Genomic DNA, 24,724 nt, shown 5'->3' on the forward strand with positions numbered 1-24,724 from the left:
TGCTTTGTCAATTGTTGAACCGAAAGTTCTTTCTGGCGTCTGCGATCAATTGAGGGCGTTTGATTGACTGCATCTGCACTGTACAACAGTTAACTGAGTGGATCTCATAAGAATGTAACATGTATTTAGGGGTCTAGTCACCGGCTGGAAGAATGCTGTTCTGAATACTGTGGATACCTGAAGAATGTTTATAACTTAATAAAGAAAGATTAACAGTTGTGCCTGCATTTGTACTTTTTATGTTTAGATACGCTATTTTGCGTGACTTGGATATACTGAATTCTGCGTACACTTAAGCTGGCATTGTCTTCTATATTTCTTCTACTTGAGATATAGAGAGAAGTTGTGATCTTCACGCTTCTTTTATTCCCTATGACGTGTCAGTGTAGTCAATACGCAAAGATTGTTCTTCAAGACTTTTACATATTCTTTCCTGTAGCTGAGGTTTGTGTTTGCAGACCGAGACCATCTTGTTCTCTTTTGGACTTGATGCAATACGCTGGGTTAAGAAAGTGTGTCTTGAGACATGTTTACATATTAAATCAGTAATTTATTTATTCATTGACTCTTTATTTCCATTCATAATTTTGTGTAGAGATGTAGAGAAAAAACGCGTATTTCTCTGTGGATGACAAAGTTTAACGGACAGTTCGAGCTGACCTAGAGTTGGATTCATCCACACTATTCCAAGCACTCAACAGCATCACATCATCAACCGACAGCAAGCACCGTAATATTATTATACTGTACATAAAACAAAGTACTATACCGCATATCTTACTTCTAGCTCTAGTTGAATATTCATTGCAGAACGGATCACGTCTAAACAACACTTTTAATGGCTGATCGGTATTCATTCTCTCTCACAACATTCTCTCCCAGGTCAGTATTCAGAATTATCCGTTAATCGGTATAGAACACAGATGGCTGATTGTCTTATGTAGTGGGAAATTGGTTCAAATCGAGTATGCGTTTCAAGCAGTGAACCAGGGAGTCACGTCACTAGGAATAAAAGGTACTGTGCATCATCCAATATAATACAAATTGATAGGCTAATGATTAAAAAGCATCAAACGGTGTTGTGCTTGCTACAGAAAAAAAATCAACATCTGACTTGATTGACAACTCTTCGCTTGAAAAGATCTCAAATATCACTCCGGACATTGGCATGGTTTATTCAGGCATGGGTCCCGATTTTCGTGTACTGGTCGACACGGCTCGCAAGTCGTCACATAGCAACTACAAGCTTATTTACAACGAGTATCCACCAACCCGGATCTTAGTCCAGGACGTTGCTCGGACGATGCAGGCCGCGACTCAGTCGGGTGGTGTTCGGCCATACGGTGTGTCACTCCTTGTCGGCGGACACGACGACGACAATGGGTTCTCGCTCTATCAGGTTGACCCCTCGGGCACTTACTTCCCTTGGAAAGCCACCGCGATTGGAAAAGGAAGTACGTCGGCCAAGACGTTCCTCGAGAAGCGATGGTCGGAGGATCTCGAGCTGGAGGACGCAATTCACATCGCACTGCTAACCTTGAAAGAATCAATCGAAGGCGAGATGAACGGCGAGACGGTCGAGATCTGCGTTATTGGTCCTACGTCGGATAACTTGCTTGGATTTGAAGGTGTTAAGAACGTGCAGGGCCCGCGGTTTAGAAAGCTCAGCGCGCAGGAGATTGATGATCGGCTGGATGCGCTTTAAATGGATTCTACATACTTTTTATGCACAAATAAACATATAAAGCATTGTCTTACGTTTGTGTTGTAGATTTAAAGCTGTTCATTGTCGCTTTGAAGTTAGGGTTGAAGGATTGGGTGACGTAGGCCGAATGGGGATCTCATAAAGCGCAGCTTTTCCCGGCTGGCACGGTTCCTATCTGATATACCGTATAGACTCAAATCGAACGATGCTGATGTGGCACACATTGTGCTTTATGAAATTGTTACTGACATCAGTTAGACCGTTCAAGTCCAGGATGAATTTATGTAATCGATATGTTCTGGTCAAATAAGATCTGGCGTAACGGACAAGCGTGTTCGGCATACAACTGATTCTTTTGATTTTTGTAAAACAATTGACGCAGACTGAAGGACGACGCAAACGAAAAAGATCCCTGGCTTTGGTCCCAAAATTAGCAGATATAGAGGTTGAATGTCTACCATTCATTTCTATGCTGTTCGGAAAGCAAGATGACAGTGGGTAGACCACTTCTCATCCTGTATATAAGCTGACCAATTGTGTGGAGACACACGACTATCAGTATTAAAGTGGCGAGTTTGATCGTGAATGGTCAATCTCCTGCTAAGAGGGTGAGTGATTGTCGAAGGAGATCTTTCGCGACGCTAACAACCAAAACGACTGAGTAAGTGACAAGGGTCACCCACTCTACGTGAAGAACCACCGAATACGGGGGTTAAATAATCTCCTACTCTACGTGTGATATATTTGGAAATGATGTTTGAACCCATTAATCATTTCCATGAAGAAACGGTGCAGGGTGTCCTGTATTGGGTTAGTCCTGCATGCAGTTCATACATAGCAAGAATGGTTGTTATGTATATTCTGGGGCGGTTTAAAGAAAACAAAAATCGTGGTGAAAGCCACTGAGCGTATGTATTTTTGTGAACTTTGGTCTGCATCAGCACGTTCGATTTACTTAAACGATCTGGTAAGGTAAGTGTGTACACCTAAGCACTTAAAGTCTGCAAAAAGTTGCTCTATGTTCTTTTCCGATTCTACTTGAGGCGATTTGAATTTGTGGTATCTCCGCGTGCAAGAAGCTTCTCTTACATTTTGATATCTAATTTAGGTAAATCATCAATCTCTCAGACTTAATCTGTCTTTGTACTACACGCCGTATAGTGACCCATAATTCATGACTACAATGAAATGCAATCAAGTTCATCATATCTGCTCAAAATACAATGTCAGTCCGTTCAAGTCATGAAATTGTGAGACTCGGGTGCCAGTCGTTTATAAAGCACAAAGCACAGCAACTTCACTATAGCAGCCACAGATGAACTTGAGCAGATTAGCATGCGAAAAATCGCGACCCGCCGAAACTCTCGCAAACAGATTGTTGGAAACAGAGGTCTAACGCTGCAGAGAAGGGGGGGGAGGGGAGGGACAATGCCAGATAAATCTTGCCCAACAAACAAAAATTCCAGGATTGAGATATAACAGAAGGCATATAATATGCGATGTTCGTAGCCGTAATTGCGGCATGCGTTGTTGTGTGTATAGAGCTATAACGGACAGATTTGCTAAATCAGGAAACCAGGGGTAATTACGATCCAACGCGTCTCTAAACTTGCATACACCACCTTAAACAGCTCGAATAGCTCAGTCACGCATCATTAACAATCATTGGCGCCACAGTCGATATTTCAGACTCGGCTTTGCGTGAGACTGCAGCACTCGATCATGAAGCGTTGGGGCAAAACACTGACCCTCGTCAACTTACTCGATCATGACAGGAAAATCTAAGGCGTAGTTGCTAAAATAGCGTGAGTAGAGTTGTACTGACTGGAACTGATAACCACAATTTGTCTGGACGGTGCTCAAAAGCTGCCAGATCATCATTGACTTGGGGGAGAGCGCGTATAGACTAAAAATTTGTACGCCATATCTGTACTGAACGATTTTTTAATAAGCACGCCGGAGAAGGTCTTGTTCAAAGTAACTTTTAAATAACCAACTAGTAAGATATGACCTTAGCTAGATTAAGCGTTACGCAAAGGCTAGATTCCTATCCATAACTCTTGGTTGAATATGACTGTCTTATACGAAATGCTTGAAATCAAAGCCGGCTTAGATGGGTTTTAAAGTACTCATCAAGTTACTCTATATTGCTGTTATTTTCTACCTAATTTCATCCACGCCGGCGCCTTTGTAAGCTTCGACCCACCAGCGGACCCGCCTCCCAGTGTTCGTCCAGATCCTGTACCAATTAACTTTGCCTTTTCTTTCCCCTTTCCTTCTTCCTCCTCATCTTTCGGCGGCTCTGAATCAAAAGTCTTGATAGTGCCAATATCGCGAGCCTGTTTGAGAACTTCCTCCCGCAGTGGCTGAGCTGGAGGAACAAAGCTGTCGCCTTGAAGCTCGGCTATCGCCTTAGTGTCCCAAGCAAAATAAACAATTTCACGAGAACCAAATTTAAGATCTTCCACCAAAGTTTTTGATGCATCTTTCAGTTCTCTGCGCGGAGGTGTAATAAAGAAATAAAAAGGAAGCATGGGATCAACAAGCGAAAAACGTACAAAGGTCATAATGTCACCAATAGTCTCGGATGCTTTGAACATGCTGAGAAGTTGTGTTTGGTCCGGAAATCGAATTCGTACTTCGCACTGCAGTAATTAGCACACAACTTTGCAAACGACTACCAATCTCAGCAAACGTACACGTTCAATCTTTGCTCGCTTCTCTGCTTCTTGTTTTCGTCGTAACTCCTTTGTGAGCAACGGCCCGCCTTCGGTCAGCTTTCGTGACTTGGCCGTCAGTATACTTTGATAAATTTTTGCATGACCAGTAGTCATTTCAAACGCGGTCTCATCATGATCTATACTCCATCAGTACCATTTGTCACACAGTAAAGGCTAAATCTGTACCTGGCACTGGATTATCTGACTTCTCACTTGGCTTATAAATCTCAACAGCTCTTGAAGCAGTTGACGCAGAAGTAGTACCGCTTGTTTCTTCTGCAATTGCTGGTTTTAAGGTCGATATTGTAGTGGATTCAACCGGATCTTGCTTAGGGGCCGCCACGTCAGCAGCTACTGTTTCTCCAAATTGCGACATTTTCGCAAACCGTTTACAGTGTAAAGTTTGATTAGTACTATTTCCACTTGATAGGTTTAGAAAATCGCATATATTAGCGTCAATTTAATAGTAGAAGAATATAATTAAGATGACTGTTGATAACTGGGAGAAATGCAATGGTCGAGGAAATAGTGTGAATAAACCTTAAAGTCAATTATTTAAACCTTAAATTTCCAGCCCCGGCCGAAGTCTTGGGTCGAGTGTTCAGGGATTGTTCGCGTGAACCAGCTTTGACCGACTCAAATTCGCTCTTTTTTTACCCGACAATACTCTTTACTAAAAATCAAGCAATGTGGGCATTTATTAGTGTACAATTATAGTATTTATAAAATGAGTGACTTTACCGCAACTTTATTACACCCGGACTCGCTTTCCCACTTAATGGAGGAACTGAACAGTCTATGTGAACAGTACGGAATTGCGCTGGTGTCTCCGGCTCCGATACACGATGACTTTTCGTACTCAAAATCCCAGAAGGTGTCGATACATCCAAATGTGTTGTTAGAGTTATATTCGGCATTATTTGGCCCGGAATCTACATTATCGCGTCCGATCCAAGACACAGAGGCTACCCGAGTCATGAGTATTAAACTCTTAATTGGGACCATAGCCCACGAAGTGTTAAAGATGAATTTGGCTTACATTGACCCGATTGCTGTTGTTGCTGGCGACGAGGTTGCGGTTCGGGACCTATTACAAGTTTTAGTTGCGCTCGGTCGTATCGTGCAGAAGAAGCAGAAACGCGCGGATATGAAAAGCATCCATGACAGTATTGCAGTAGAGAGTGACTCGGACGGCAGCATTGAGCCTATCAGCGGTATGTCAAATTTCGCTTGTGTTGGGATATCTCTAATGAACCAGAATATTCCGACGAGGACCCTGAATCGGAACTTGATGCAACAGAAATGTCTATACCGAGCTGGACCAGAACAATATTTACCGCACATAGTCCTACTACTCTAGGACGACCTACACAGGAGAACTATAGAAAGCGTCTAAGTACTCCACAATTAAAAGCAATGTCAGACAAGCAATTTTCCAAAATGCTGCGTGAGTCGTCGCCTTTCAAATGTGGCTTTGAGCGAGGCCGTTCGCTCACAGTCACGTCGACCCACCGGCCTCGACGACAAACTCAATCATTTTTAGCCGTTCGAACGCCTGCAAGCTCGTTGCATGTCTCGGCGACTACGAACAGAATCAACAAAAGTATGTCTACTCCTGGCCACAGGCGTTTGCAGACAAAAGTTCGGCGAATACAGCATCACCGCGGGACACGATCTGCTGGACCGCCATCTGAATTCAATTTTGCCTCGCGGTTTCATGATAGAATTCTTGTTCAGACGCGTCCGGAATCGCTACAACGAAGACCGTGGGGTCGGCGAAAATTTGATCAAAATGACGACTGGGTGACAGATGAAGACGGGCTTAGCCCACAATCGCCGCATCTAGAGAGTGATATTGAGCTCTCTGAAACTTCCGATGAGCCAATTCGAATACCACCGTACTATTTTTGTGGACAGTTGTCTCGAGGGAAATGTCAATCCAATTCAAAGAAGCCTCAACAAGATGTCGATTTGTTCGATCACTCATATAGGCCGGTTGCAAAAACAGGTGTGCATCGTGACATGACGCGGTCAGTAATCGAGCGCAACGAACATTTTGTGTCGCCAATTAAACGGTCCCGGGTATTACATTTGCGGAAGAATGAGTCGTCCACAAATTCAGATGACGGTGACATGGAGGAGGAGGATGACGATGATGATGATTATCTTTCGTTAGACGACTTTGCGGAGTACAACCAGAAGCACCGGCGATTAGCGCGGCTGGAAGAAACTCGGAGGATACAGACAAAAAGAGAGCGCGATTTGCAGTACAAGTTTATGGGATTGTCAGTGTAAAGATTTGGAGTCTGTTGTATTTTACGGCGTTTTAAATGATACAAAATCGGATAATGTGTATACTATACAACATCATGGTATGAAAGGGATGAGCGTCCCGGTACTTTTTTTGTAGTCCGTATACTTGTTACCAAAAAATTCAATCAAATACTTTTCCTCATCTATAAATTGTCAGTAAGAGCAAAGCAAGCGATGAACATCGTACAGTCAATTCGGCTGCTGAAGAAGCGCCAGAGCACGACACAAAAAGCAATAGTCGCGACAGGGTTCAAAAGCAGAATCTGAGTCCCTACTGCCCAGTAGAAGTACCCAAGGTAAGAAGGATGCCGGGTGTATGCATACACACCTGATGTGACCAACTTGTGAGATTCGGTTTTTGTATGCGCAATCATGTGGGAGAAGTTTGATGCCGCGTGGATCATTGCCATTGAGCGCAGTACTTGCCCAATGACAACCAGACCGAGGCCAAGCGTTGTTAGTAGGCGATACTTCTTCAAACTCCCACAAAACGTCCATTCAATCACGGCTTCAATAATAGCTGAAGCATGTGCTAAATTGTATGATCGACCATTGTGAAATAAAAATGCTGTGTTCTTATCAGTCTCAATCCTAAACATGCTGCTTATACTTACAGTCAATGCTAGCCTTTGCTGGATTGTACCTTGCCGTGATCCAGTATTCCATAAAATGAAAAGCTGCTAGAGACGAGATGTACAGTGGCAATTGAAAGTAAGATCCTGATCTGTATAACCAGACTGTAGCACCCAACGCAAGCACAAAAACCATTGCTAAAGCGGCAGAGTATAATGCAACTTTATCTGGTTGATGATGCACGTAATTGTATACGTAACGTTCATTCATCTCCTTCAACACCGCTTCCCGTCGTTGTTCGTTACCTTGCTGTCGTCTGCGTATGGCATTGTCTCCTAATGCATTGTGCGCGTCAATCTCAGATGCCATGCTGTTGCTGTTACTTGAAAGTGTTTTGGGCACACTGATTTGTGAAGTTGACGTAGCGCTAATAGCTGAAGTAGTGGACGATTGCGTCATGCCTGAGCGTTGTATTCTTGACAAGGTCAAAAGTGATCAGACTCTTCAAAAGATGAAGGCGATCAGTCGAATTCAGTGTCCGGACTTATTAGCATAGCAATACTAATAGTGAAGGGCCTGAAAATATGGGTGCAGTAGCTCGTGATTTACTCTGATAGAGGGAGGAAAGAACAATACTAAGCTTAAATGCAACGTACGTGTACTTGTGCAGTCGCACTTCAGTCTTTAATAAGTTAGTGCAAGTTTACAGAGCCCATTGTCTCCACTGATTAAATAAAACAAATAGAATTGCCAAATGTACTTATATTTAAAGTATCTGAAAATAGTCTTGATAGTACTGGAGATCACTACCGAGATCAGTACGACATAAATTTCAATGCAAAGTCATTTATGACCGTAAACTGAGTAAATTGTTAAAAAAAAAGCTACAATAGTACTAGGTTTCTTGGCTCATTTTGTTTTCATTATTAAAAAATTAAATACTTTTAAAAGAAGTTTGGATGTTCATTTGGCTTGGTCTAGCCTGATTCTTAGTTCATGTTCGAAACATGCCATTGAAAGTACAATACAGATCCTCTGCAGCTACTCCAATCTGTCACTATATATTTTAATGCATGTTTTGATAAGTCAGCGACCAGAATATGTTAGTCAGGAACGTTAAGAATAGCATGTGTGAAGAACATATATGTTCCTGGGGAGGTCCTTTTAGATGTACCCCTGCATAAACGTACAGCTATGTTGAGCTATATGTATAATCTAGCCGCATGTAAAGAGGCTCAGACAGTGATATAGAAAATATCAATTCTCGCAGTCCGTTAACAGATCAAGCAGCACCTCACACTATCTCCACATAGTTAAGCGCCGCACTTGATATTACGTTAAGGCCACTTCACTAACTTTAATATTTCGGCATGCGTGTACGTTTCCTTGAATATTCAATCCGGGTAATTGTAGACCATTCCTTCCTGAGGGTTCAAGAAAAATATCGAGAATCATTTAGATCTGACTGTCCTCAACAACAAGCTCTCCTTTGCTATTCTCCGATTCGTCAAAGGCTAGCTGTAGTTTACTGACTGTCGTGTATTGTTTTCGTTTATTTGTTACAGAGAAATAGTTTGCCCGAAGTGAAGATAGACCAATTTAGCATTTAAATATTTACAATGGAGGATGCTTATGTTCGATCAGTTTCGGAGGTTGTCAAGACTTTTGACACAAGTTTAGAGTCAGGATTAACTCAACCTCAATTGTCTGAACTCAGAAAGCAGTACGGACCTAACTGTATGTAATAACATTCAGTCCTTGGTGTCAAACCTAATACATATTTAGCAATCCCTGATGAGCCACCAACACCATTATGGGAGCTGATTTTAGCCCAGTTTAAAGACCAGTTAGTCATTATTTTACTAGTCTCTGCTGCAATTTCGTTTGTTTTAGCTTTGTTTGATGATGGTGACGATTTGACCGCGTTCGTGGACCCGGCTGTAATTTTAATCATTTTGATCTTAAACGCAGTTGTCGGTGTTCAGCAAGAATCCAGCGCCGAGAAGGCAATTGCAGCCCTGAGCGAATACTCTCCTGCTGAAGCCAAGGTGATTCGTAACGGCGCTATATTGCGTGTCAAAGCAGAGGATCTTGTTCCTGGTGATATTGTTGACGTGTCAGTTGGCGACCGTATCCCAGCCGACTGCAGGGTGTTTGAAATTACCAGTAACGCTTTCAGAGTTGACCAGGCACTGTTGACTGGTGAGAGTGAGAGTGTTGGCAAGGATACCGCCGCCATTGCAGATCCTCGAGCTGTCAAGCAAGACCAGATCAACATGTTGTTTTCCGGCACTGTCGTCACTGTCGGCCACTGCAGAGCCATTGTCGTTCTCACTGGATCGAGCACCGCGATTGGTGACATTCACAATAGTATTACGTCGCAGATATCCGAGCCAACACCTTTGAAACAGAAGTTGGACGACTTCGGCGATATGTTGGCAAAGGTCATTATGGTCATTTGTATCCTCGTCTGGATCATCAATGTCAGGAACTTCAACGACCCTGCCCACAAGGGATGGCTCAAAGGTGCTATTTACTACTTTAAGATTGCAGTTGCTCTGGCGGTCGCTGCTATCCCTGAAGGTCTTGCTGTGGTTATCACCACCTGTCTCGCTCTTGGCACACGTAAAATGGCTCAGAAGAATGCAATAGTTAGAAGCCTTCCTAGCGTCGAGACTCTTGGTAGCACAAGTGTAGTTTGCTCTGATAAGACTGGTACGCTTACTACTAATCAAATGAGCGTACAAAAGGCGGTTTACTTTGATGGCTCAGTCACCGAGCTTGACGTTGAAGGCACGAGTTTTGCGCCAGTTGGTTTGGTGAGGCTTGAAGGCAAAATCATCCCTACCCCAGTTGAACATTCACCCTCGATTTTACAGATGGCAAAGGTTGCTGCTCTTTGCAACGATGCTTCTATTGTTCTTGACGAGAAGTCTGCATCATACGTTCATGTCGGTGAGCCCACTGAGGCTGCTCTTCGTGTCTTATCTGCAAAGTTTGGTTTTAAGGACGAGATTTACAAGGCCACTCATGTTCGTGCTTCGACGTTCGAGTTCTCTCGTGACCGAAAGAGCATGTCGGTTTTGATCAAGTCTACTGAAGGTGACGAGAGTGCGTTGCTTGTAAAGGGTGCTCCTGAGTCAATTATAGAGCGATGCTCATCTGTTTACTCTGGCTCTTCAACCATTTTACTTACGCCTGCTATTGTTGCTGCGTTCCAAGCTAAGATTGCCGAATATGGTCAGCAGGGTTTACGTGTCATGGCGTTTGCCATCCGATCAGACATTGGCTCAGACCCACTGGTGTCAAATGCTAATTCGTCAGTCGATTATACCAAGTTGGAGCAAAACATGACTTTTGTTGGATTGGCTGGTATGCTTGACCCTCCTCGTCCAGAAGTTGCTGCCGCAATCCAGAAGTGCTACGACGCTGGTATCCGAGTCGTTGTCATTACTGGAGATAACAAGCAGACAGCCGAGACCATCTGCCGACAGATTGGGATTTTTGGTTCAAATGAAGACGTCTCCCGTTTGAGTTACACTGGGCGTGAGTTTGACGATCTTTCCCAGGCAGAGAAATTGGCTGTCGCCAAGACGGCGAAATTGTTCTCGCGCGCAGAGCCAGCGCACAAGAGTATGTTAGTCGATCTGCTCCAGAGCAGTGGTGCTATTGTTGCCATGACTGGTGACGGTGTGAACGACGCTCCGGCGTTAAAGAAAGCCGACATTGGTATTGCTATGGGATCTGGCACCGATGTTGCGAAGCTCGCGGCTGACATGGTTTTGGCTGACGACAACTTCGCGACAATTGAGAGCGCTATTGAGGAAGGTCGCTCAATTTACAACAACACGCAGCAGTTCATCCGGTACCTTATTTCGTCAAACATTGGTGAGGTCGTGTCGATTTTCTTGACCGTGTTGTTGAGTATGCCTGAGGCACTGATTCCCGTTCAATTGCTGTGGGTGAACTTGGTTACTGATGGTCTTCCTGCGACTGCTCTTGGATTTAACCCTCCCGATAACGAAATCATGAAGCGTAAGCCACGGTCAAGAGATGAGCCAATTGTTGGTCAATGGCTCTTTTTCCGGTACATGGTCATTGGTATATACGTCGGTTGCGCGACTGTGTTTGGATACGCATGGTACTTTTTGTTTGCATCGAGCGGTCCGCAAATCACATTTTCGCAGCTTTCAAATTTCCATAGCTGTAAAATCACGTCGCCTGAAATTGGCTGCGAAATGTTTTCGAACGAGATTTCCGTGCGGGGCTCGACCATTTCATTATCTGTGTAAGCAATATTTGCTAATGTTATTGACATCCAGACTTACTGGTATATAGGCTCGTCGTGATTGAGATGTTTAATGCGATGAACGGACTGAGTTCCACTGACAGTTTGTTAACATTACCGTTATGGAAAAACATGAAACTTGTGTATGCCATTTTCCTCTCTATGATTTTGCACTGTGGAATCATTTATATTCCGTTCTTCCAGGTATGTATATCGGTTGCTACTTCTTTCACCTGCTAATAAGTGCCCAGACTTTGTTCTCTGTCTCACCACTGACATGGACTGAGTGGCAAGCTGTTGTCGGAATAAGCTTCCCTGTCATGTAAGTGTCTGCATTTGCTCATCAAGGTCCAACTGACGGTTTATAGTTTGATTGACGAGGTCCTCAAGTTTTTTGAACGCACGGTGGTTGATTCTCGACGACAGAAGGTTAAGCAGCTATAAAGCAAATCTTATTGAAGAGTACGACTGCAGTCGGAATGATGCATTGTTATTACATTAGATAGACCATTTAAAAAGAATTAGACGATTACTGAATGGCGATGCGATGATTTGGCTTGTAATTATTTATGCAAATTTATCTACAAAATGAAATATTTGTAACATAAAACCCATTCAATCCTGCCGGGTCTTGAGCAGTCGCTTAACTACTTTATCCTTTGTTCTAATATTGTTAGACGTGCAAATCGAAAGAAATAAAGACTACTTGCATTACATAGACGACAACACCCCATCCAGACATGGCATCTCTGTCAACACCGTTCATCAGCGCTTGTGAGATTGTTTCAAACAGATCTTCAGGTTCCTGAGTCAATTAGCGCACTGATATCTGGACATAAAAAGCACCACTCACCAAATTTGGCTCCCATAAACTCTCACACATGCCAAACAGCTGCGGGCTGGCAGTACCACCGACCACGAAATCTTGAGCAAAGTTTATACATCCGATCAAATCAAATCCACAAATGTATGGGTTTCCAGTCTTTGAGTTGATGCCTGCAACGACGGGACTGACAAAGTAGGGACCGAATCTAAATTCAAAATTAGACGTTGATCAACCTAGTGAATAGGCATGGGCCGTACCGCTTCTCGTATAACGTAGACGACACTAAATTTGAAAATGTTTCTGGCTCGATATTTCGCTCTTCACGGAGATTGTATAAGTTGACCTTGTATCTGAACACCTCAGACCTAAATCGCGTCAAGTCAGCATAATACTGATTTACACATTACGACCAAGGCATACAATGTGGCGACATCAGTGGCAAGGCCAGTAAGTCCAAGATATGCGTCATTAAATTTGAAAATCTTTGGGAAATCGTTTGAAATTGTGAGGGCTTGCATACCCAGACGCAAGTCGCATGCAATCGCGACACAGTTCTTGCCGGCCATGGCGACCACGGAACCGCCTGAAAAAAATCAGAAAGAATCTGTCAGTTTGCTTGAGTGCACTTACCATTAATTGAAGATGGATCCGACATTGTGTTGTGTTGTTGAGTTAAATCAATGGCCTGTTAATTCAGTACTTTGTATGCTGATGGGCATTTAGGTCGCGATGGAAGCCCGAACTAGGTGCATAAGTGCGCACGCATTTGTGCATCTGACTTAGAATGTGGGATTGAAGATTTGAGCCGCACACTCTAGATTAGGCGGGACCTCCGCTCTATGACGATTACAAAGGGACGGTCCAGACTAGTTTTAAGGCAGGTTGCCAGCAGAATAATTACGTGGATCAGACGTGACGCGGGTACAGAAAAGAATATATTAGTTACAAAACACTTCAAAAGCAAGTTGGAGCTAGGCGGTCTCGTTCAAAGTGGACAGTACATGGTATGGTCTAAGCGAAATCGGTGCTGTACTAGTTACTGACACTCGCACAGCGAGCAATTTATGTTTGGAACGTTTGGTATACATGACTATGACCGTGACGGCGGTTTCTAATTTTGGCCTGACTGATCTGTACATGTCTTCTGAAGTTTCTAGATTACACGATCCTGTTCACTATTTACCCGCAGAAATCTTCGACAAGGTGTTGGAGTTTGTGTCATTCCCAGCTATAGTTACGTTACGTGAGGTTTGCAGGGACTGGGATCAGGCCGTCAGCGAGTTCTTGGAAACCAACAGGCATGCGTTCAGGCACCTAGACTTCCGGAACTATGATCTGGACCGTGTGACACCTGAAGTCTTACATTCGTGTATCCAGAAGGCTGGAGGACAAACCGTGTCAGTTTTGTTTGCATGCCAGTCAACTAAAAATGCGCACTTCAGTACACTACGGGCGCTTATTTTACTGCACCAGACGTTGGCTGGTAAGTCATTTTATCTGCGATTGCAGAATATGAAGTCTCGGCGATCAATAGAGGGGACCTTAAATGCAGAGTTACCCGAGTTACGTGGACTGGCTATTGATAATTTGTATTTCATCATTCGCCAATGGTATGACTATGGCATAGGGGACACGTCGATATTGAACAGGCTGGAGGAACTGCATATATCCGCGCATGCTCTCCCCATGCTGTTTGCATATATTCGAACTCGATGCGTTACGCCGCTTTTCCCTCGATTACGTGTTTTGCGGTGTGGATCAGACTATGAAGCACGACGGAGGCTAGATGTACCCCACTGGCTGGCTGGTGCTATAATGTCTGAAGACCTTGTTGCATTTCCAGATCTGCTGGAGTTTCGAATTGGTGACATTCCGTCGGGAGGAGGACGTGAGCAGGATTTAGATCAAGATTGTCTGGACATTGTCCCGCAGTGGATGCCCAGATTGCAAATCTTGACTTGTCGCGGGGTAGACTTACGACCAAGTCGATACCCCAGACGAGAGTTTGTGCACCGAATAGATTTGCGCCAAGCACGGAATCTGGTCGAGCTTGATTTGTCGTACACAAAGACTTGGATCATGCCGTTTGTGTCTCCGAAGTGCGAGAAACTTATTTTGCGTGGTGCTGGGTTCGGAGCTGTGGATTTGTCAAACAGTGTGCTTCACGGTCCTGACGCAGTCGATGGCCCGGTGGAACAATTAGAAACCATTTCCGAACAATTCCGTGGACTGCATACGCTGGACTTGTCCAGTTGTGGTGCAGTATTGACGAACAGTGCTCTTATTAGAATATTGTCGCTTTGCAATAAGGATCGGCTGACAACATTAAGTTTACAATCATGCCTGAGGTTAGAGTTTGGCAAATATTTGACCGAACTGATGGAACAAATTACCGAGCTATGTCCTAATTTACGGTGGCTGAGTGTAAGTAAAAACAGCTCGGTCAGTGATGCTGATCTGGAAGCAGTTGCTGAGCTCAGTGGACTCGAACATCTTGATCTGTCAGGCACCTCTGTGACGGATAACGGGCTGCGGCGGTTTTATAAGACGAGTTCTCCACATTCTATTTATGCTGCCGGAGGATTCAGACAGGAGATTGATGTAATTACGACCGGTTGCCCTGATGTCAAGTTATTTACAAAGTAATCTCATTTCAAAGAACAATTTCTATTACTACTTTTTACTATCATTTTAGGGACCGTACAAGATAGAGAGATGAGACACGGCACATGGTTTAGTAAAAACTCCAATTGAAACTTTAAATTTGTTAAACATGCAAAATGACGTAAGCGTGCGATGAGCAAACGGCGGCGCCGCGCCGATCTGCAAGCGCCGGTAAATGCGCCTTTGAATAAAACATTGTCGCGGTCCACTCTCTCTCCTCATCTCTTCAACATCGTCGTCACCTTTTCTTTTTTGATAAATTTATCATTTTTTCCTCACTAATCCGTTCTTACTATCACATCCACAATGGCATCGCCACCAACTTTTGTAGCGAGCCAGCAAATGCCGAAGTTATCACACTCGGTTTCTCGGGGAAGCACTACTACTACGTCAGATAGCTCTAGATTAGGGACTGCAAAGCCATACAACAATAGCAAACCATTGAAATATGCTAGACCGCAGGACTTGCCTAGTCATCCAATCGTCGGAGTAGACCTGTCTGCATCCAGTTAGTAGTCATTTTTACATTGTTGTGGTCGTCTGTACTAACTTTTGAAAAAGATGCCGCGGCTTTACTTTCCCGAAACGCAAAGTCAAAGACAATGTGGAAGCCAACCAGTACGTCGCCTACTGCTGCAAGTGCCGCGACTCTTGCACAGGCGTCGTCAAGGAGCCCAGAGATATGGCGGCCGGATCCAAACTCGGCAGCTCATTTAGCTTCGATTTTGCAGCGAGACCCGAAATACACAATCACATCCGCAACTGGAACAAGTTCTGTTTCACGCTCGTCTTCAACCAGTTCACGGCCGTCTCGAATGTCTACTGCTGCTGCTCAGACTCAGCTGAACCGCAGCGCGTCACAATCTGGTGTACAAACTCAACCGTTGTCGTCTCGAATGTCTGCTGCTGCTGCTCAGACTCAGCTGAATCGCAGCGCGTCACAATTTGGTGGACAAACTCCACCGTTGTCGCCTAGAATGGAAGCTCTTGGTGCAGGTAAGGCGGCAATGGCTCAACAGCCTCCGTCCAGCATGCCTCAATTACATACCGAGCTCCACCGTCAAATGTCTCGTGGTGCAGCACCACCTTCTCCTCCAAGTGAGACTGTTGATAGTAATGCAGCTGGGGCCGCTGGGGCTGCACTCTATCGTGGGAACTCTGGCTACGCCGAGTCACACGGGATAACCAGTTCTCAGCTCCGTAGCCTGGCTGTACTTGAAGAAGCCGCTAAGCGTGCTGCCAACGAACGGCTATCGCAGATCGGTGTGGCTCGACCTACCTACGTAATGCCTGCGTCGGCCCACGGTCCATCGCAGCGCCCAGTGACTGCTCTGGGCGGAGCCGAGTCTGCTTCTCGCCGTGTTCAGGTTGAACATCAACAAAAGCTTGAACGCGAGCGCTATGATCTTGAAAACGGTAAATACGACGCCGCGGCCCGGCACGAGATTCTGATGTCTGCTGCACAGCGAAACGTCAATGACAGTCTGACCAAGATTGACAAGCATATTTCTGAGAACAGGCTGTTTTCTAATAAGGAGCTAAACGCAATAGCTCTTCGGGCTGCTGAAGAAGAAATTCTTGGCAAGCACACTGCAAACATTGGAAAGGTTCACATTGGAAATGGGGTTCATATGACTATGGAGGAAGTCGAAGCTGTTGCCAAAGCACGCGTGCAGCCTGTTCTTGACGAATTGAGCGAGAAGGCTCTGGATCAGCGAGAGAAGGATGAAATCGAGCGTCAGGAGCGCGAGAGACTAAAAGAAGAGAAGGCGGCCGAGAAGGCACGCATCAAAGAAGAGAAGGCTGTTGAGAAAGCAAGAATTAAAGAGGAGAAGGCTAAGATTAAAGAGGATAAGGCGCGCGTTAAAAAGGAGAAAGCAGCCGAGAAAGCAGCCGAGAAGACCAAACGTAAGGCCGATAAAAAGGCGCTCGCAGCGGCAGATGGTAGTGTTACAGCACTGGAATCGTCTCAGGTTGGCGCGAACGCACAGACGGAGATCGTTGATATTCCTTCTGCGGATGTGTCTGAAGATACAGAGATTACTGAGCGGCCTTCAGCGGATGTGACAGCATTGACAGAACCTGAGGAAGAATTGCCTGTTGAAACCGAGTTGGAGAAAGAGCCTGCGCTTAAGGAGTCTTTGCCTGCTGAACCAGACTTTGAGACAGAGCCAGTGGAGTCAAAGTATATGGAGACGCTGCCTTTCGAGACTGAACCGGTTGAGCCAGCTGAGCTGCCTGCTGAGGTGTTGACTGGCAAACCAGTATATGAAGAGCCAGAGTATGTAGACTCGTTGGAACCAGACATTGCCAATTCGACAGGGCCAGAAGTTTGGAATGAGGCGAATGGCGGTGCAGAGGCAGAGACAGTTGCGCCGGTTCAAATAAGCGAGACCACGGATTCAGAGTCCGTGCGTGCGGCCGCTATTCCTTTGTCGGACACTCCTGAGATTGAGTCTGCGGATGCGGTCGACGTAGTCGATTCTGATGTTTTAGAGACCCACGAGATTCAGGGCGCGGTCAAGGCTGTTGTTGTCGGTAGGGGAGTTGCACAAGTTGTTTAAAACGATTTAGTTGTTTAGGTAGTATAATGATATGGATTGGGTTACTGTGATTGATTCAATTTTGAGCGTATATTCAAGTTCGTACGTACTGCCGCGTATACATACATACCGGGAAGTATTTGTCTGTGGGTTAGGGCTGAGATGCAGCAGAAATGTAAAAAACATGGTGACAACCCTGGGATTCGAACCCAGGCCTCCGAAGAGATGAGAACCTTAATCTCACGCCTTAGACCAACTCGGCCAGATTGCCTTTTCTCAGAAAAAAAATCTGCGTTATAATATAAAGTAACTGACTTGAATTTGAAATTGCACTTTTGTGCTTTAATTTACGCAGAGAATAAAGAGGAAATTCAGAAGAGTTTGATTATACAAATTTCTTATTAATTGCAGTTGATTTGATGTGATGCGAACCAAGTCTGGTGTTACATATTTTATGAATTTGGATGCGTAGAATGAGGCGCTTATGCATAAATTTTTGTAACACAACGTACGCATATATTAATTGGAATACGAAAACAAATTAGTTGTAGTTATATCGAGTATTTATTATATAAATGCCAAGTAAATACAAATACCATTTTAACAACTTACGACCAAACTCTTATTCTATCACGAATCTTTATAACCGATCCTAAAATATTCACAATGTACAACCGGGAAACAACAAGACAAAAACGCCGAGAAAGATGCGAGGGATTTGATGAGAAAGTTCTGAGAACTTCAAAACTGCGAATGTGCGGCCATGCCGTCGCGTTTGTCGAGCGGGACAGCGGCAGGCTGTGGCACAGACCCATCGTACCGTGTTGCGTCAGACGACGAGTCGCGCACCGGACCCGCGTCGGGCGTGGGCTGCGTGTGAGAGTCCATGCCAAAGAGATATCCCTGGCCGCGCTCACGAGCTTGAGACTTCTTGCTGGCAGGGAGTAGATCGAATACAAGTACGATTGAAAAAAAGCCGTACCAGTACCCAAGTGTCCATTCCACGACTGCACCGGCGTAGTCATCATCACGGTGCATTAAACATGCGAAAGCGATTGCAAGGCCAAGTGCGACAAAAAACCAAATTCCTTTAAGAACATACGAGAAACGCAGCCATCGGGTTTCATAGTATTTTTTTCGCAACAATGTAAACTCGACAAACGAACAAAAACCAGCGAGTCCAACACCGGCGACAAATATGCCCACGTTGATAATGTGCTGATGATGGTGTCTATAGGTATCGAGAATGGAGAGGAGTAGCAGACCGATTTGACCGGCAATTGCAAACACAATTGCGAAACCAGACAAGACCTTTTCAGCCGTGTATCTATTGCGGGCAAGACGACCTTTATGTCTGAGGTATCGTTCAGACATTAGTGCAAGCACAAAAAACACACCCTGGACCGCATCACATGCAATAAACAGCGGCTTAATGCCAGACGCGGCTATGTCGGATATGTACGGAACGTGTGAGGACGGGTTCTGATCAGGATAGATGCGATACTGATGACTGTTAGAATTGTGACAACATCGTTAAACGACGATACATACACCTTTGCCTGCCCAGATGCCCATCAAGGCGACCAGCATCGACCACCAGACAAGAACAGAGGCTAATGGTAGTAGCCAGTAGAATCTGAACTTTTCGAGGATTTGAATTCTAGATGATGATTTTTCATCCATGATTTGAGCTTTAAAGGAAGTTAAATTGTAGTAGTTATATGATCACAATTGAAAGTATAAAATTGCAATATAGCGAGAAAGGAAATCAAGGTAAATGATGTCTATATAGTAATAACGATGGATGACAACGTCCAGAAGGCTGAGAATGCAAATTATTTATAAACTGTATAGCCGTTTAATCGCCGTTAACGCAGTGCAAAATGAACACGCGTCGGAGTTTAAGAAAGATGAAATAGAAGGAGGCGGTGAAGGCGGTGAAGGGGAGGGAGGGGTGCTTATATAGAAGTGCTCGCGTGCCAAAATGTCAGCACTCACGAGCCTAGAATTGATTGATCTACGTATTGGGCCTGCTTCAAACGGATCAATTATTTGAAATTCTGGCAATCCAGTTTTGACACCGTAGAACAATAATCGCCGACATTGTATTTGTATCAATAATGGACGGTAAAGGCGGTGGCAATTGATTATATTAAAAAGCTGCTGATGGATCTCCTCGGATTCCGGAAAGGGTTTCACTTTTTTGACTCTCGGCAGCCGCTGCCGGGAAATTCCATGAAAACCCAGTTACAAATTACATCATAGATTACCCTGTCTACATCACGTGATAGATTGATTTTTGGTGCGGCGCATTAGATGACGTATTTTCACTGGACTCGACGCCATTTTCAAGAGCAGCCTAAAGAGGAAGTAATTTTAATCACGCTCTTTTCCTGGTAAAAAGTGAATTTCTTTGTGCAAATCCAAATTAAACATTTTTGTTGATGATCGCTAATTTGACTAAGCACGGCCAAGACATTTTCTATGTCAGTTGCTTTTAAACATCAAAGAAGAATCACGTTTATGCATGATTCACTTTTACTTCCCCCCGCACCCTGTCTGTCTACTCTTATAAAAAGCCTCTTGTCGCCTTTATGCTAAACAATTATTACAATTCGCAATGACAAACTCTACATCAGTGTTGCCTGAATCTTCAGCAAGCTCATCAAGCCCTTCATCATCGCCCAGTTCGTCTTCAAGGCCGATCCCGATCCCAAATTCGCCTAATGCAAATGACGCCGCTACTCGTGCAGCTGCTCAAGGAGTTATTCTTTCTCCAACTCAGGTGCACCGTCGGGCATCGCTCTCTTGCTGGCCACCAAGCACATCTCCACCTACACAGAGCTTTGTAGACTATCGGCGCTCAACTGTAGGTTCAATCAAACATTTCTCGCCTACAATGTACGGATGTTCACCAGATCAGCATTCTCCCATTCAGCGGTCACCATTTGCTCACAACTTCTCAATGTCGGTCCAGTCTCATTCGCACTCTCATATATGGCCTCCATCACCTCCGTCGTCAAACAACTCACCTCCTGATAGGTCGTCTTATATGACTGCGCCTGCATCTGAAGTCGTCATGTGCGATCATCATCATCACCGGCGACAATCAGTAGCAGTCAAATTTAAGCGTCAAGATTCAGCTATAGTTGACGACGCAAAATCGTACATGGTAATTGAGCAGCATCCTCGGGAACGGAGACTTAGCGGCCATTTTGCGCGTCCACCTTCGCCAACAGGAGAACGAATCCTAAAGGGAGAGATTTCGTTCTAATTATGACCATGTATATATTATTGCATTTTACATTTTTAATTTAAAAGAGGATTGGAACGGAACAGTAAAAAGGATTGGTTAAATGAATTGCATGGTTTTATTGATTTTACGAACGGAGTTTTGTTTTTGTGAAGGTTTTTGCTTTGAATTGGTTTTGTGGTGGTGATTGAAAGCAACGTGGGAATTAACGTTTGAATGTGAGACGGGAGCTTGGAGACGATGACGGGAGAGGTCACGCGATTTGCTCATGTTTTGACGTGATAATATGTGTTAATTGCTTTTATTATTATGTTCCTGACGGTAATATATTTAAACCATATGAGTTTTTACTATACAATTAGTAAGTAGAGTATCATAAGACCTTGTGGGCGAAGCGATGAGGACGATCGTGGACACACTATATTTCACCCGATGTGCGTTACATTAACCGAGAGTATAAAACATACCTTAAATTGTAACATGTTAAATTATGAATCAATCAAGTAAAAAACAAACAACGCAAGGCGCACTAAATTGGTGGGATCTTGATCTCCACTAATTAACTGTTTTTTTGTGGAGAAGCATCCCACTTCAAGCCCCTGAATCAAATTCTGGGTCCCTCGGGCCCTGGGAAAACCCCTGAAGCGTAGCTCGATCCACCTGTGAACTGTCCACTCTCCCGCACATCCCCTGCCGATTGAATTTGACTTAGAATATCTTGCCGTTGATTTCGTAAATCGCAATGTACAAAATATGCAAATTGATCTTCTCGTAGAAATCACACATACGGCAACAAGCTATAATATTTAAAGCCACACACGTCATCGAAAACAAAACGGTACGCTACATTGGCGATCCGCCAATCGCTTACCATATTTACAGAAAATATACAATCAATATTGGTATCTAATCACAACAAAAAAATTGAATGGATTTTTTTTTTTTAGAATCCGTTCCGAATGATCGAAGATATCCGCTGGTTAACGGACAACACATGCATGTTCTTGGACCCGTCTCTTCGATTCTTCTTGTTAACCAGCGGCGATTGCTGCTCACTCCGCGGCGAAGGCACAACAATTTTACCGTCGCGTTTTACGATCCGCAGCGCATCCTCAAGCTCACTGTCGTCAAACGGCGTCTCGTCAGCCGTAGTGTCCTGATATGTTGGCGGCCCACGCGTCGCCGAGCCTGTAGTCTGCTTCCGTGCAAACGAAGGATTAAATCCGCCAACGCTAGATATTCGTCTTACCAGCCGCTTGGTGCCCAGAGAAAGTCGTGACTGTGTTCGTGCCATCTGAGTCACAGGTGTTCGTGGCAGCATGTCGTATGACCATATTTGCCCGATCAGTGTCTCGACTTGAATCCTTTCCGCCCGCCGAACATGCTGCACAAATCGAGGCGGTTGTCTTTTATCGTAGGTTGATAGCATCCGAAGCGACGCACGATGATACCCCGAAACAGGAGACGCAGAAGTCGATACAGACCTGCGGTTACTTGTCACGCTATCAGGACAGGTCGCTGCGGTTTCCTGGCTATGAGCTAACAAAGGGGGTACAGAAGTTCGTCTTAAGCTATCGGGATCCGTGGTGCATTCAGATGCAAAATGATCGACCGCAACGTCGACCCGCTCGGACAGGCATTGCTGATTATGCCGCAGAAACCTAGAAGAAAAAATCCGCCGTGGGGACCGCACTGTCGGTGTTGTGGGACCTTGTTCCATCACACTAAGCTGACGCATATGACTAGGCACGAACGCAGACGTGCCCGCGCTTAGATTCCTGGCACTGGTAATAGACGCTTCGTAATCCCAGCTGTACTGGTCGCCGCCATTGTTCGCACAGATCTGAGTCTGCAACTGTTCTCGCCAAACCTCCTTTTCCCGCACAGAAACAGCAGTCATCAGAATTTCATACAGACCAAAATTGCACTCAGTCACCAGCTTGAAAGAATACGGACACGACGTCTGCATTCCGACATTGTCGTCTGGCTCGACAAGTTTGGTACTGCCCAAGGATATCAGAAATCGCACAGTGTAGTTATCAGGTTTAGACAGATTAGCCAGAACAAGGTAAGATTTAAACAGAAACACGCCAGCACAAGCAGACCAGAAACTTCCGCCTTTGTCGATCCACGATATATGAAGCGCACCACATAGCGAAGCGCATCCTAAAAATTGGGGGTCAAATCCAATCTAACAGTCAGCCATTGTAATCTATACATGTAAGCTTACTCACAGGCTGCTCAAATGTAAATCGTTTGCAAAGAACGACTGAATTTAGCCGCATTTGCTGTATACCGTACTCTTTGTCAAGTCGATTTAAACTCTTGGAAATGGAATCCAAAGACGCTAGTAGCATTTCGTGAGCCTCAACACTATCGGTTGGCTGTGTGAGTTTTAAGAGTTCCTGAATCAGTAATCTGTACCTCATAATTCTCACAGTAGGCTATTAAAAGTCAGTGAGCTATGAAACCAGCAATCACAAAACATTTACATTTGCGGCAAGCGCGTCTAACGATACGTCACGATGACGCATTGACGGCTGACTAGCCTGAGCCAAAATTTCACACCCCTAATCTATCAGCATATTTCAGACAGCCCAGTGATTGAAAACAACCTTACTCCACCGTCGAAGTGGAAGTGATGTAGAGTCTCTGTAATCCTTGAGCACACCAATGATACTGTTGTAGTTCAAGCAATACTGTTCGTACACAAATAAATTCGATACTTCGCGTTCGACAACTTGCGCAACAGTAGCCGCAACCATCGGGGATGAAACTAGTAGCGTGGACTGCGTCCAGCTGGTACGGCAGCTTTCACGATTTGATCCGACATGGTCATCAAAAGATGCAATCGAAGAAGGAAGAATAGGTAGTATAAATGCCGAATATGCAGCACTGGGCGCATAAAGACCAGGATAAGCTGCGTAGATCGAAGAAAGTATTTTTTGGTGAAAGTCAACTAACGCGGCTCCGCTCCTTCGAATGTCTTCAGACTCATCATCTACGCCCTCGTTGCTTGACGGCAGTGTTGCAAAGTATGTCTGTCATGTTAAACCTAGCCTGATATATTTACTAAACACTTACATTGACGAGTAATCTCAACCCGCTGAGATAACTCTCTTCTGTAGCGATAAACTCTTCCACGCACAACTTTCGACGTTGATTTCTGAGTGCATCATTACTCGTAAAGTCAAACAATTGATCTTGCTGATATCCAGCACTTGACGATAAAGACAGACACCCAACCGAACCCACTTTGCGAATAATGTCGAGGTTCGAGACGCTGGTTGCTGCCGAATGCTGTGCTTTTGTGCCATAAATCGCACTCTCAATTTCAGAATGGAAATCCTCGATCGTGCACGCAGTTTTAGAAGTCAATTCGTCGTCTTCGTCCTCGAAAACAGAGTTGGGTGTGATGACGAGGTTGTGCTTCGAGGGACTGAACAGACCGTCCGCCTCATTTGACGAAACTGATGTAGAACTGTGTAGTTCTTCGGCCACTGGACACACGCGAAAATAATCGGATTCGGGTATAGTTTGCAGTGATCTAGGAAATCCTTCACAGCTATCTGTCATATGAGCAGATTTGTTAGACTTCGCATCTGTGTCTTGAACTGCCTGCACTTCATTCTACAAACACCGTCAATATCCACCCACACAAGAGTAAAAAGCAACATAGTATTTACCACAGTAATAATCTCTATAGGTACCATCACAGTATCAGTAATCAGCTGACCGCTGGTTGAATCGGCATTGTTCTCGTTCACACTGCTGACAATGGACGCAATCAACGACTCGACCGAAATGTCAACAGATTCGCTGAGTGATACATCGGGTGT

The 24,724-nt window shown here is 44.6% G+C and overlaps 11 protein-coding genes and 1 non-coding gene across 12 annotated transcripts; 6 read left to right on the forward strand and 6 right to left on the reverse strand.

The window, feature by feature from the left end:
- The first annotated feature begins 631 nt into the window (after nucleotides 1–631).
- On the forward strand, nucleotides 632–1,808 carry V1512DRAFT_257329 (nucleophile aminohydrolase). The gene is made up of 3 exons (XM_066915193.1): nucleotides 632–882; nucleotides 945–1,015; nucleotides 1,068–1,808. The coding sequence occupies exons 1-3, from the start codon at nucleotides 839–841 to the stop codon at nucleotides 1,703–1,705; spliced, it is 753 nt and encodes a 250-aa protein (XP_066774644.1). The 5' UTR covers nucleotides 632–838; the 3' UTR covers nucleotides 1,706–1,808.
- A 1,669-nt stretch (nucleotides 1,809–3,477) lies between these two features.
- On the reverse strand, nucleotides 3,478–5,002 carry V1512DRAFT_257334 (uncharacterized protein). Its single transcript, XM_066915194.1, has 3 exons — nucleotides 4,612–5,002; nucleotides 4,405–4,562; nucleotides 3,478–4,350 (listed from the first exon to the last, which is right to left on the reverse strand). Exons 1-3 carry the CDS (start codon nucleotides 4,799–4,801, stop codon nucleotides 3,859–3,861), a joined length of 840 nt encoding a protein of 279 aa, XP_066774645.1. The 5' UTR covers nucleotides 4,802–5,002; the 3' UTR covers nucleotides 3,478–3,858.
- A 27-nt stretch (nucleotides 5,003–5,029) lies between these two features.
- V1512DRAFT_289063 (uncharacterized protein) lies at nucleotides 5,030–6,798 on the forward strand. Its single transcript, XM_066918163.1, has 2 exons — nucleotides 5,030–5,639; nucleotides 5,684–6,798. The coding sequence occupies exons 1-2, from the start codon at nucleotides 5,153–5,155 to the stop codon at nucleotides 6,718–6,720; spliced, it is 1,524 nt and encodes a 507-aa protein (XP_066774646.1). The 5' UTR covers nucleotides 5,030–5,152; the 3' UTR covers nucleotides 6,721–6,798.
- Nucleotides 6,646–8,108, reverse strand: V1512DRAFT_257338 (Isoprenylcysteine carboxyl methyltransferase family-domain-containing protein). The gene is made up of 3 exons (XM_066915195.1): nucleotides 7,353–8,108; nucleotides 6,926–7,306; nucleotides 6,646–6,881 (listed from the first exon to the last, which is right to left on the reverse strand). Exons 1-3 carry the CDS (start codon nucleotides 7,768–7,770, stop codon nucleotides 6,793–6,795), a joined length of 888 nt encoding a protein of 295 aa, XP_066774647.1. The 5' UTR covers nucleotides 7,771–8,108; the 3' UTR covers nucleotides 6,646–6,792.
- A 657-nt stretch (nucleotides 8,109–8,765) lies between these two features.
- On the forward strand, nucleotides 8,766–12,226 carry V1512DRAFT_257340 (uncharacterized protein). The gene is made up of 5 exons (XM_066915196.1): nucleotides 8,766–9,048; nucleotides 9,097–11,599; nucleotides 11,650–11,803; nucleotides 11,851–11,921; nucleotides 11,968–12,226. The coding sequence occupies exons 1-5, from the start codon at nucleotides 8,931–8,933 to the stop codon at nucleotides 12,041–12,043; spliced, it is 2,922 nt and encodes a 973-aa protein (XP_066774648.1). The 5' UTR covers nucleotides 8,766–8,930; the 3' UTR covers nucleotides 12,044–12,226.
- On the reverse strand, nucleotides 12,105–13,163 carry V1512DRAFT_284883 (nucleophile aminohydrolase). Its single transcript, XM_066918032.1, has 6 exons — nucleotides 13,056–13,163; nucleotides 12,846–13,008; nucleotides 12,683–12,790; nucleotides 12,453–12,630; nucleotides 12,310–12,404; nucleotides 12,105–12,263 (listed from the first exon to the last, which is right to left on the reverse strand). The coding sequence occupies exons 1-6, from the start codon at nucleotides 13,078–13,080 to the stop codon at nucleotides 12,215–12,217; spliced, it is 618 nt and encodes a 205-aa protein (XP_066774649.1). The 5' UTR covers nucleotides 13,081–13,163; the 3' UTR covers nucleotides 12,105–12,214.
- Nucleotides 13,075–15,206, forward strand: V1512DRAFT_257344 (uncharacterized protein). Its single transcript, XM_066915197.1, has 2 exons — nucleotides 13,075–13,429; nucleotides 13,480–15,206. The coding sequence occupies exon 2, from the start codon at nucleotides 13,512–13,514 to the stop codon at nucleotides 15,069–15,071; it is 1,560 nt and encodes a 519-aa protein (XP_066774650.1). The 5' UTR covers nucleotides 13,075–13,429; nucleotides 13,480–13,511; the 3' UTR covers nucleotides 15,072–15,206.
- On the forward strand, nucleotides 15,175–17,674 carry V1512DRAFT_21859 (uncharacterized protein). Its single transcript, XM_066913631.1, has 2 exons — nucleotides 15,175–15,597; nucleotides 15,651–17,674. Exons 1-2 carry the CDS (start codon nucleotides 15,396–15,398, stop codon nucleotides 17,651–17,653), a joined length of 2,205 nt encoding a protein of 734 aa, XP_066774651.1. The 5' UTR covers nucleotides 15,175–15,395; the 3' UTR covers nucleotides 17,654–17,674.
- Nucleotides 17,675–17,820: 146 nt separating this feature from the next.
- V1512DRAFT_t5 lies at nucleotides 17,821–17,903 on the reverse strand. Its single transcript has one exon. It is a non-coding gene; the product is annotated as a tRNA-Leu (tRNA).
- Nucleotides 17,904–18,177: 274 nt separating this feature from the next.
- On the reverse strand, nucleotides 18,178–19,781 carry V1512DRAFT_257348 (Frag1/DRAM/Sfk1 family-domain-containing protein). Its single transcript, XM_066915198.1, has 2 exons — nucleotides 19,184–19,781; nucleotides 18,178–19,135 (listed from the first exon to the last, which is right to left on the reverse strand). The coding sequence occupies exons 1-2, from the start codon at nucleotides 19,313–19,315 to the stop codon at nucleotides 18,374–18,376; spliced, it is 894 nt and encodes a 297-aa protein (XP_066774652.1). The 5' UTR covers nucleotides 19,316–19,781; the 3' UTR covers nucleotides 18,178–18,373.
- A 71-nt stretch (nucleotides 19,782–19,852) lies between these two features.
- V1512DRAFT_257349 (uncharacterized protein) lies at nucleotides 19,853–21,240 on the forward strand. The gene has a single exon (XM_066915199.1). It carries the CDS (start codon nucleotides 20,253–20,255, stop codon nucleotides 20,904–20,906), a length of 654 nt encoding a protein of 217 aa, XP_066774653.1. The 5' UTR covers nucleotides 19,853–20,252; the 3' UTR covers nucleotides 20,907–21,240.
- A 588-nt stretch (nucleotides 21,241–21,828) lies between these two features.
- Nucleotides 21,829–24,461, reverse strand: V1512DRAFT_200257 (uncharacterized protein; the record flags this gene model as incomplete). Its single annotated transcript, XM_066913183.1, has 5 exons — nucleotides 21,829–23,076; nucleotides 23,120–23,329; nucleotides 23,378–23,455; nucleotides 23,501–23,926; nucleotides 23,970–24,461. The coding sequence occupies 5 exons, from the start codon at nucleotides 24,459–24,461 to the stop codon at nucleotides 21,829–21,831; spliced, it is 2,454 nt and encodes an 817-aa protein (XP_066774654.1).
- Nucleotides 24,462–24,724: the final 263 nt, after the last annotated feature.

This window comes from Lipomyces arxii, assembly GCF_038497795.1.
Source record: "Lipomyces arxii strain Phaff 12-163 unplaced genomic scaffold V1512scaffold_1, whole genome shotgun sequence".
In the NCBI taxonomy this organism is placed as follows: domain Eukaryota; kingdom Fungi; phylum Ascomycota; class Lipomycetes; order Lipomycetales; family Lipomycetaceae; genus Lipomyces; species Lipomyces arxii.

Coding starts and splice junctions, on each gene's coding strand:
- V1512DRAFT_257349 (XM_066915199.1), top strand. CDS start 20,253: ATGACAAACTCTACATCAGTGTTGCCTGAATCTTCAGCAAGCTCATCA.
- V1512DRAFT_21859 (XM_066913631.1), top strand. CDS start 15,396: ATGGCATCGCCACCAACTTTTGTAGCGAGCCAGCAAATGCCGAAGTTA. Junction 15,598..15,650: donor AGTAGACCTGTCTGCATCCA/GTTAGTAGTCAT, acceptor CTTTTGAAAAAG/ATGCCGCGGCTTTACTTTCC.
- V1512DRAFT_289063 (XM_066918163.1), top strand. CDS start 5,153: ATGAGTGACTTTACCGCAACTTTATTACACCCGGACTCGCTTTCCCAC. Junction 5,640..5,683: donor CAGCATTGAGCCTATCAGCG/GTATGTCAAATT, acceptor CTAATGAACCAG/AATATTCCGACGAGGACCCT.
- V1512DRAFT_257338 (XM_066915195.1), bottom strand. CDS start 7,770: ATGACGCAATCGTCCACTACTTCAGCTATTAGCGCTACGTCAACTTCA. Junction 7,307..7,352: donor AGCAAAGGCTAGCATTGACT/GTAAGTATAAGC, acceptor ATAAGAACACAG/CATTTTTATTTCACAATGGT. Junction 6,882..6,925: donor CTTCAGCAGCCGAATTGACT/GTACGATGTTCA, acceptor GACAATTTATAG/ATGAGGAAAAGTATTTGATT.
- V1512DRAFT_284883 (XM_066918032.1), bottom strand. CDS start 13,080: ATGTCGGATCCATCTTCAATTAATG. Junction 12,791..12,845: donor GCCACTGATGTCGCCACATT/GTATGCCTTGGT, acceptor GACGCGATTTAG/GTCTGAGGTGTTCAGATACA. Junction 12,264..12,309: donor GGTGTTGTCGTCTATGTAAT/GCAAGTAGTCTT, acceptor TAACAATATTAG/AACAAAGGATAAAGTAGTTA.
- V1512DRAFT_257334 (XM_066915194.1), bottom strand. CDS start 4,801: ATGTCGCAATTTGGAGAAACAGTAGCTGCTGACGTGGCGGCCCCTAAG. Junction 4,563..4,611: donor GTCAGATAATCCAGTGCCAG/GTACAGATTTAG, acceptor GATGGAGTATAG/ATCATGATGAGACCGCGTTT. Junction 4,351..4,404: donor AGCGAGCAAAGATTGAACGT/GTACGTTTGCTG, acceptor TAATTACTGCAG/TGCGAAGTACGAATTCGATT.
- V1512DRAFT_257344 (XM_066915197.1), top strand. CDS start 13,512: ATGACTATGACCGTGACGGCGGTTTCTAATTTTGGCCTGACTGATCTG.
- V1512DRAFT_257340 (XM_066915196.1), top strand. CDS start 8,931: ATGGAGGATGCTTATGTTCGATCAGTTTCGGAGGTTGTCAAGACTTTT. Junction 11,600..11,649: donor TCGACCATTTCATTATCTGT/GTAAGCAATATT, acceptor ACTGGTATATAG/GCTCGTCGTGATTGAGATGT. Junction 11,804..11,850: donor TTTATATTCCGTTCTTCCAG/GTATGTATATCG, acceptor ATAAGTGCCCAG/ACTTTGTTCTCTGTCTCACC.
- V1512DRAFT_257329 (XM_066915193.1), top strand. CDS start 839: ATGGCTGATCGGTATTCATTCTCTCTCACAACATTCTCTCCCAG. Junction 883..944: donor CTCACAACATTCTCTCCCAG/GTCAGTATTCAG, acceptor TGTCTTATGTAG/TGGGAAATTGGTTCAAATCG. Junction 1,016..1,067: donor CACGTCACTAGGAATAAAAG/GTACTGTGCATC, acceptor ATGATTAAAAAG/CATCAAACGGTGTTGTGCTT.
- V1512DRAFT_257348 (XM_066915198.1), bottom strand. CDS start 19,315: ATGGATGAAAAATCATCATCTAGAATTCAAATCCTCGAAAAGTTCAGA. Junction 19,136..19,183: donor GCATCTGGGCAGGCAAAGGT/GTATGTATCGTC, acceptor AACAGTCATCAG/TATCGCATCTATCCTGATCA.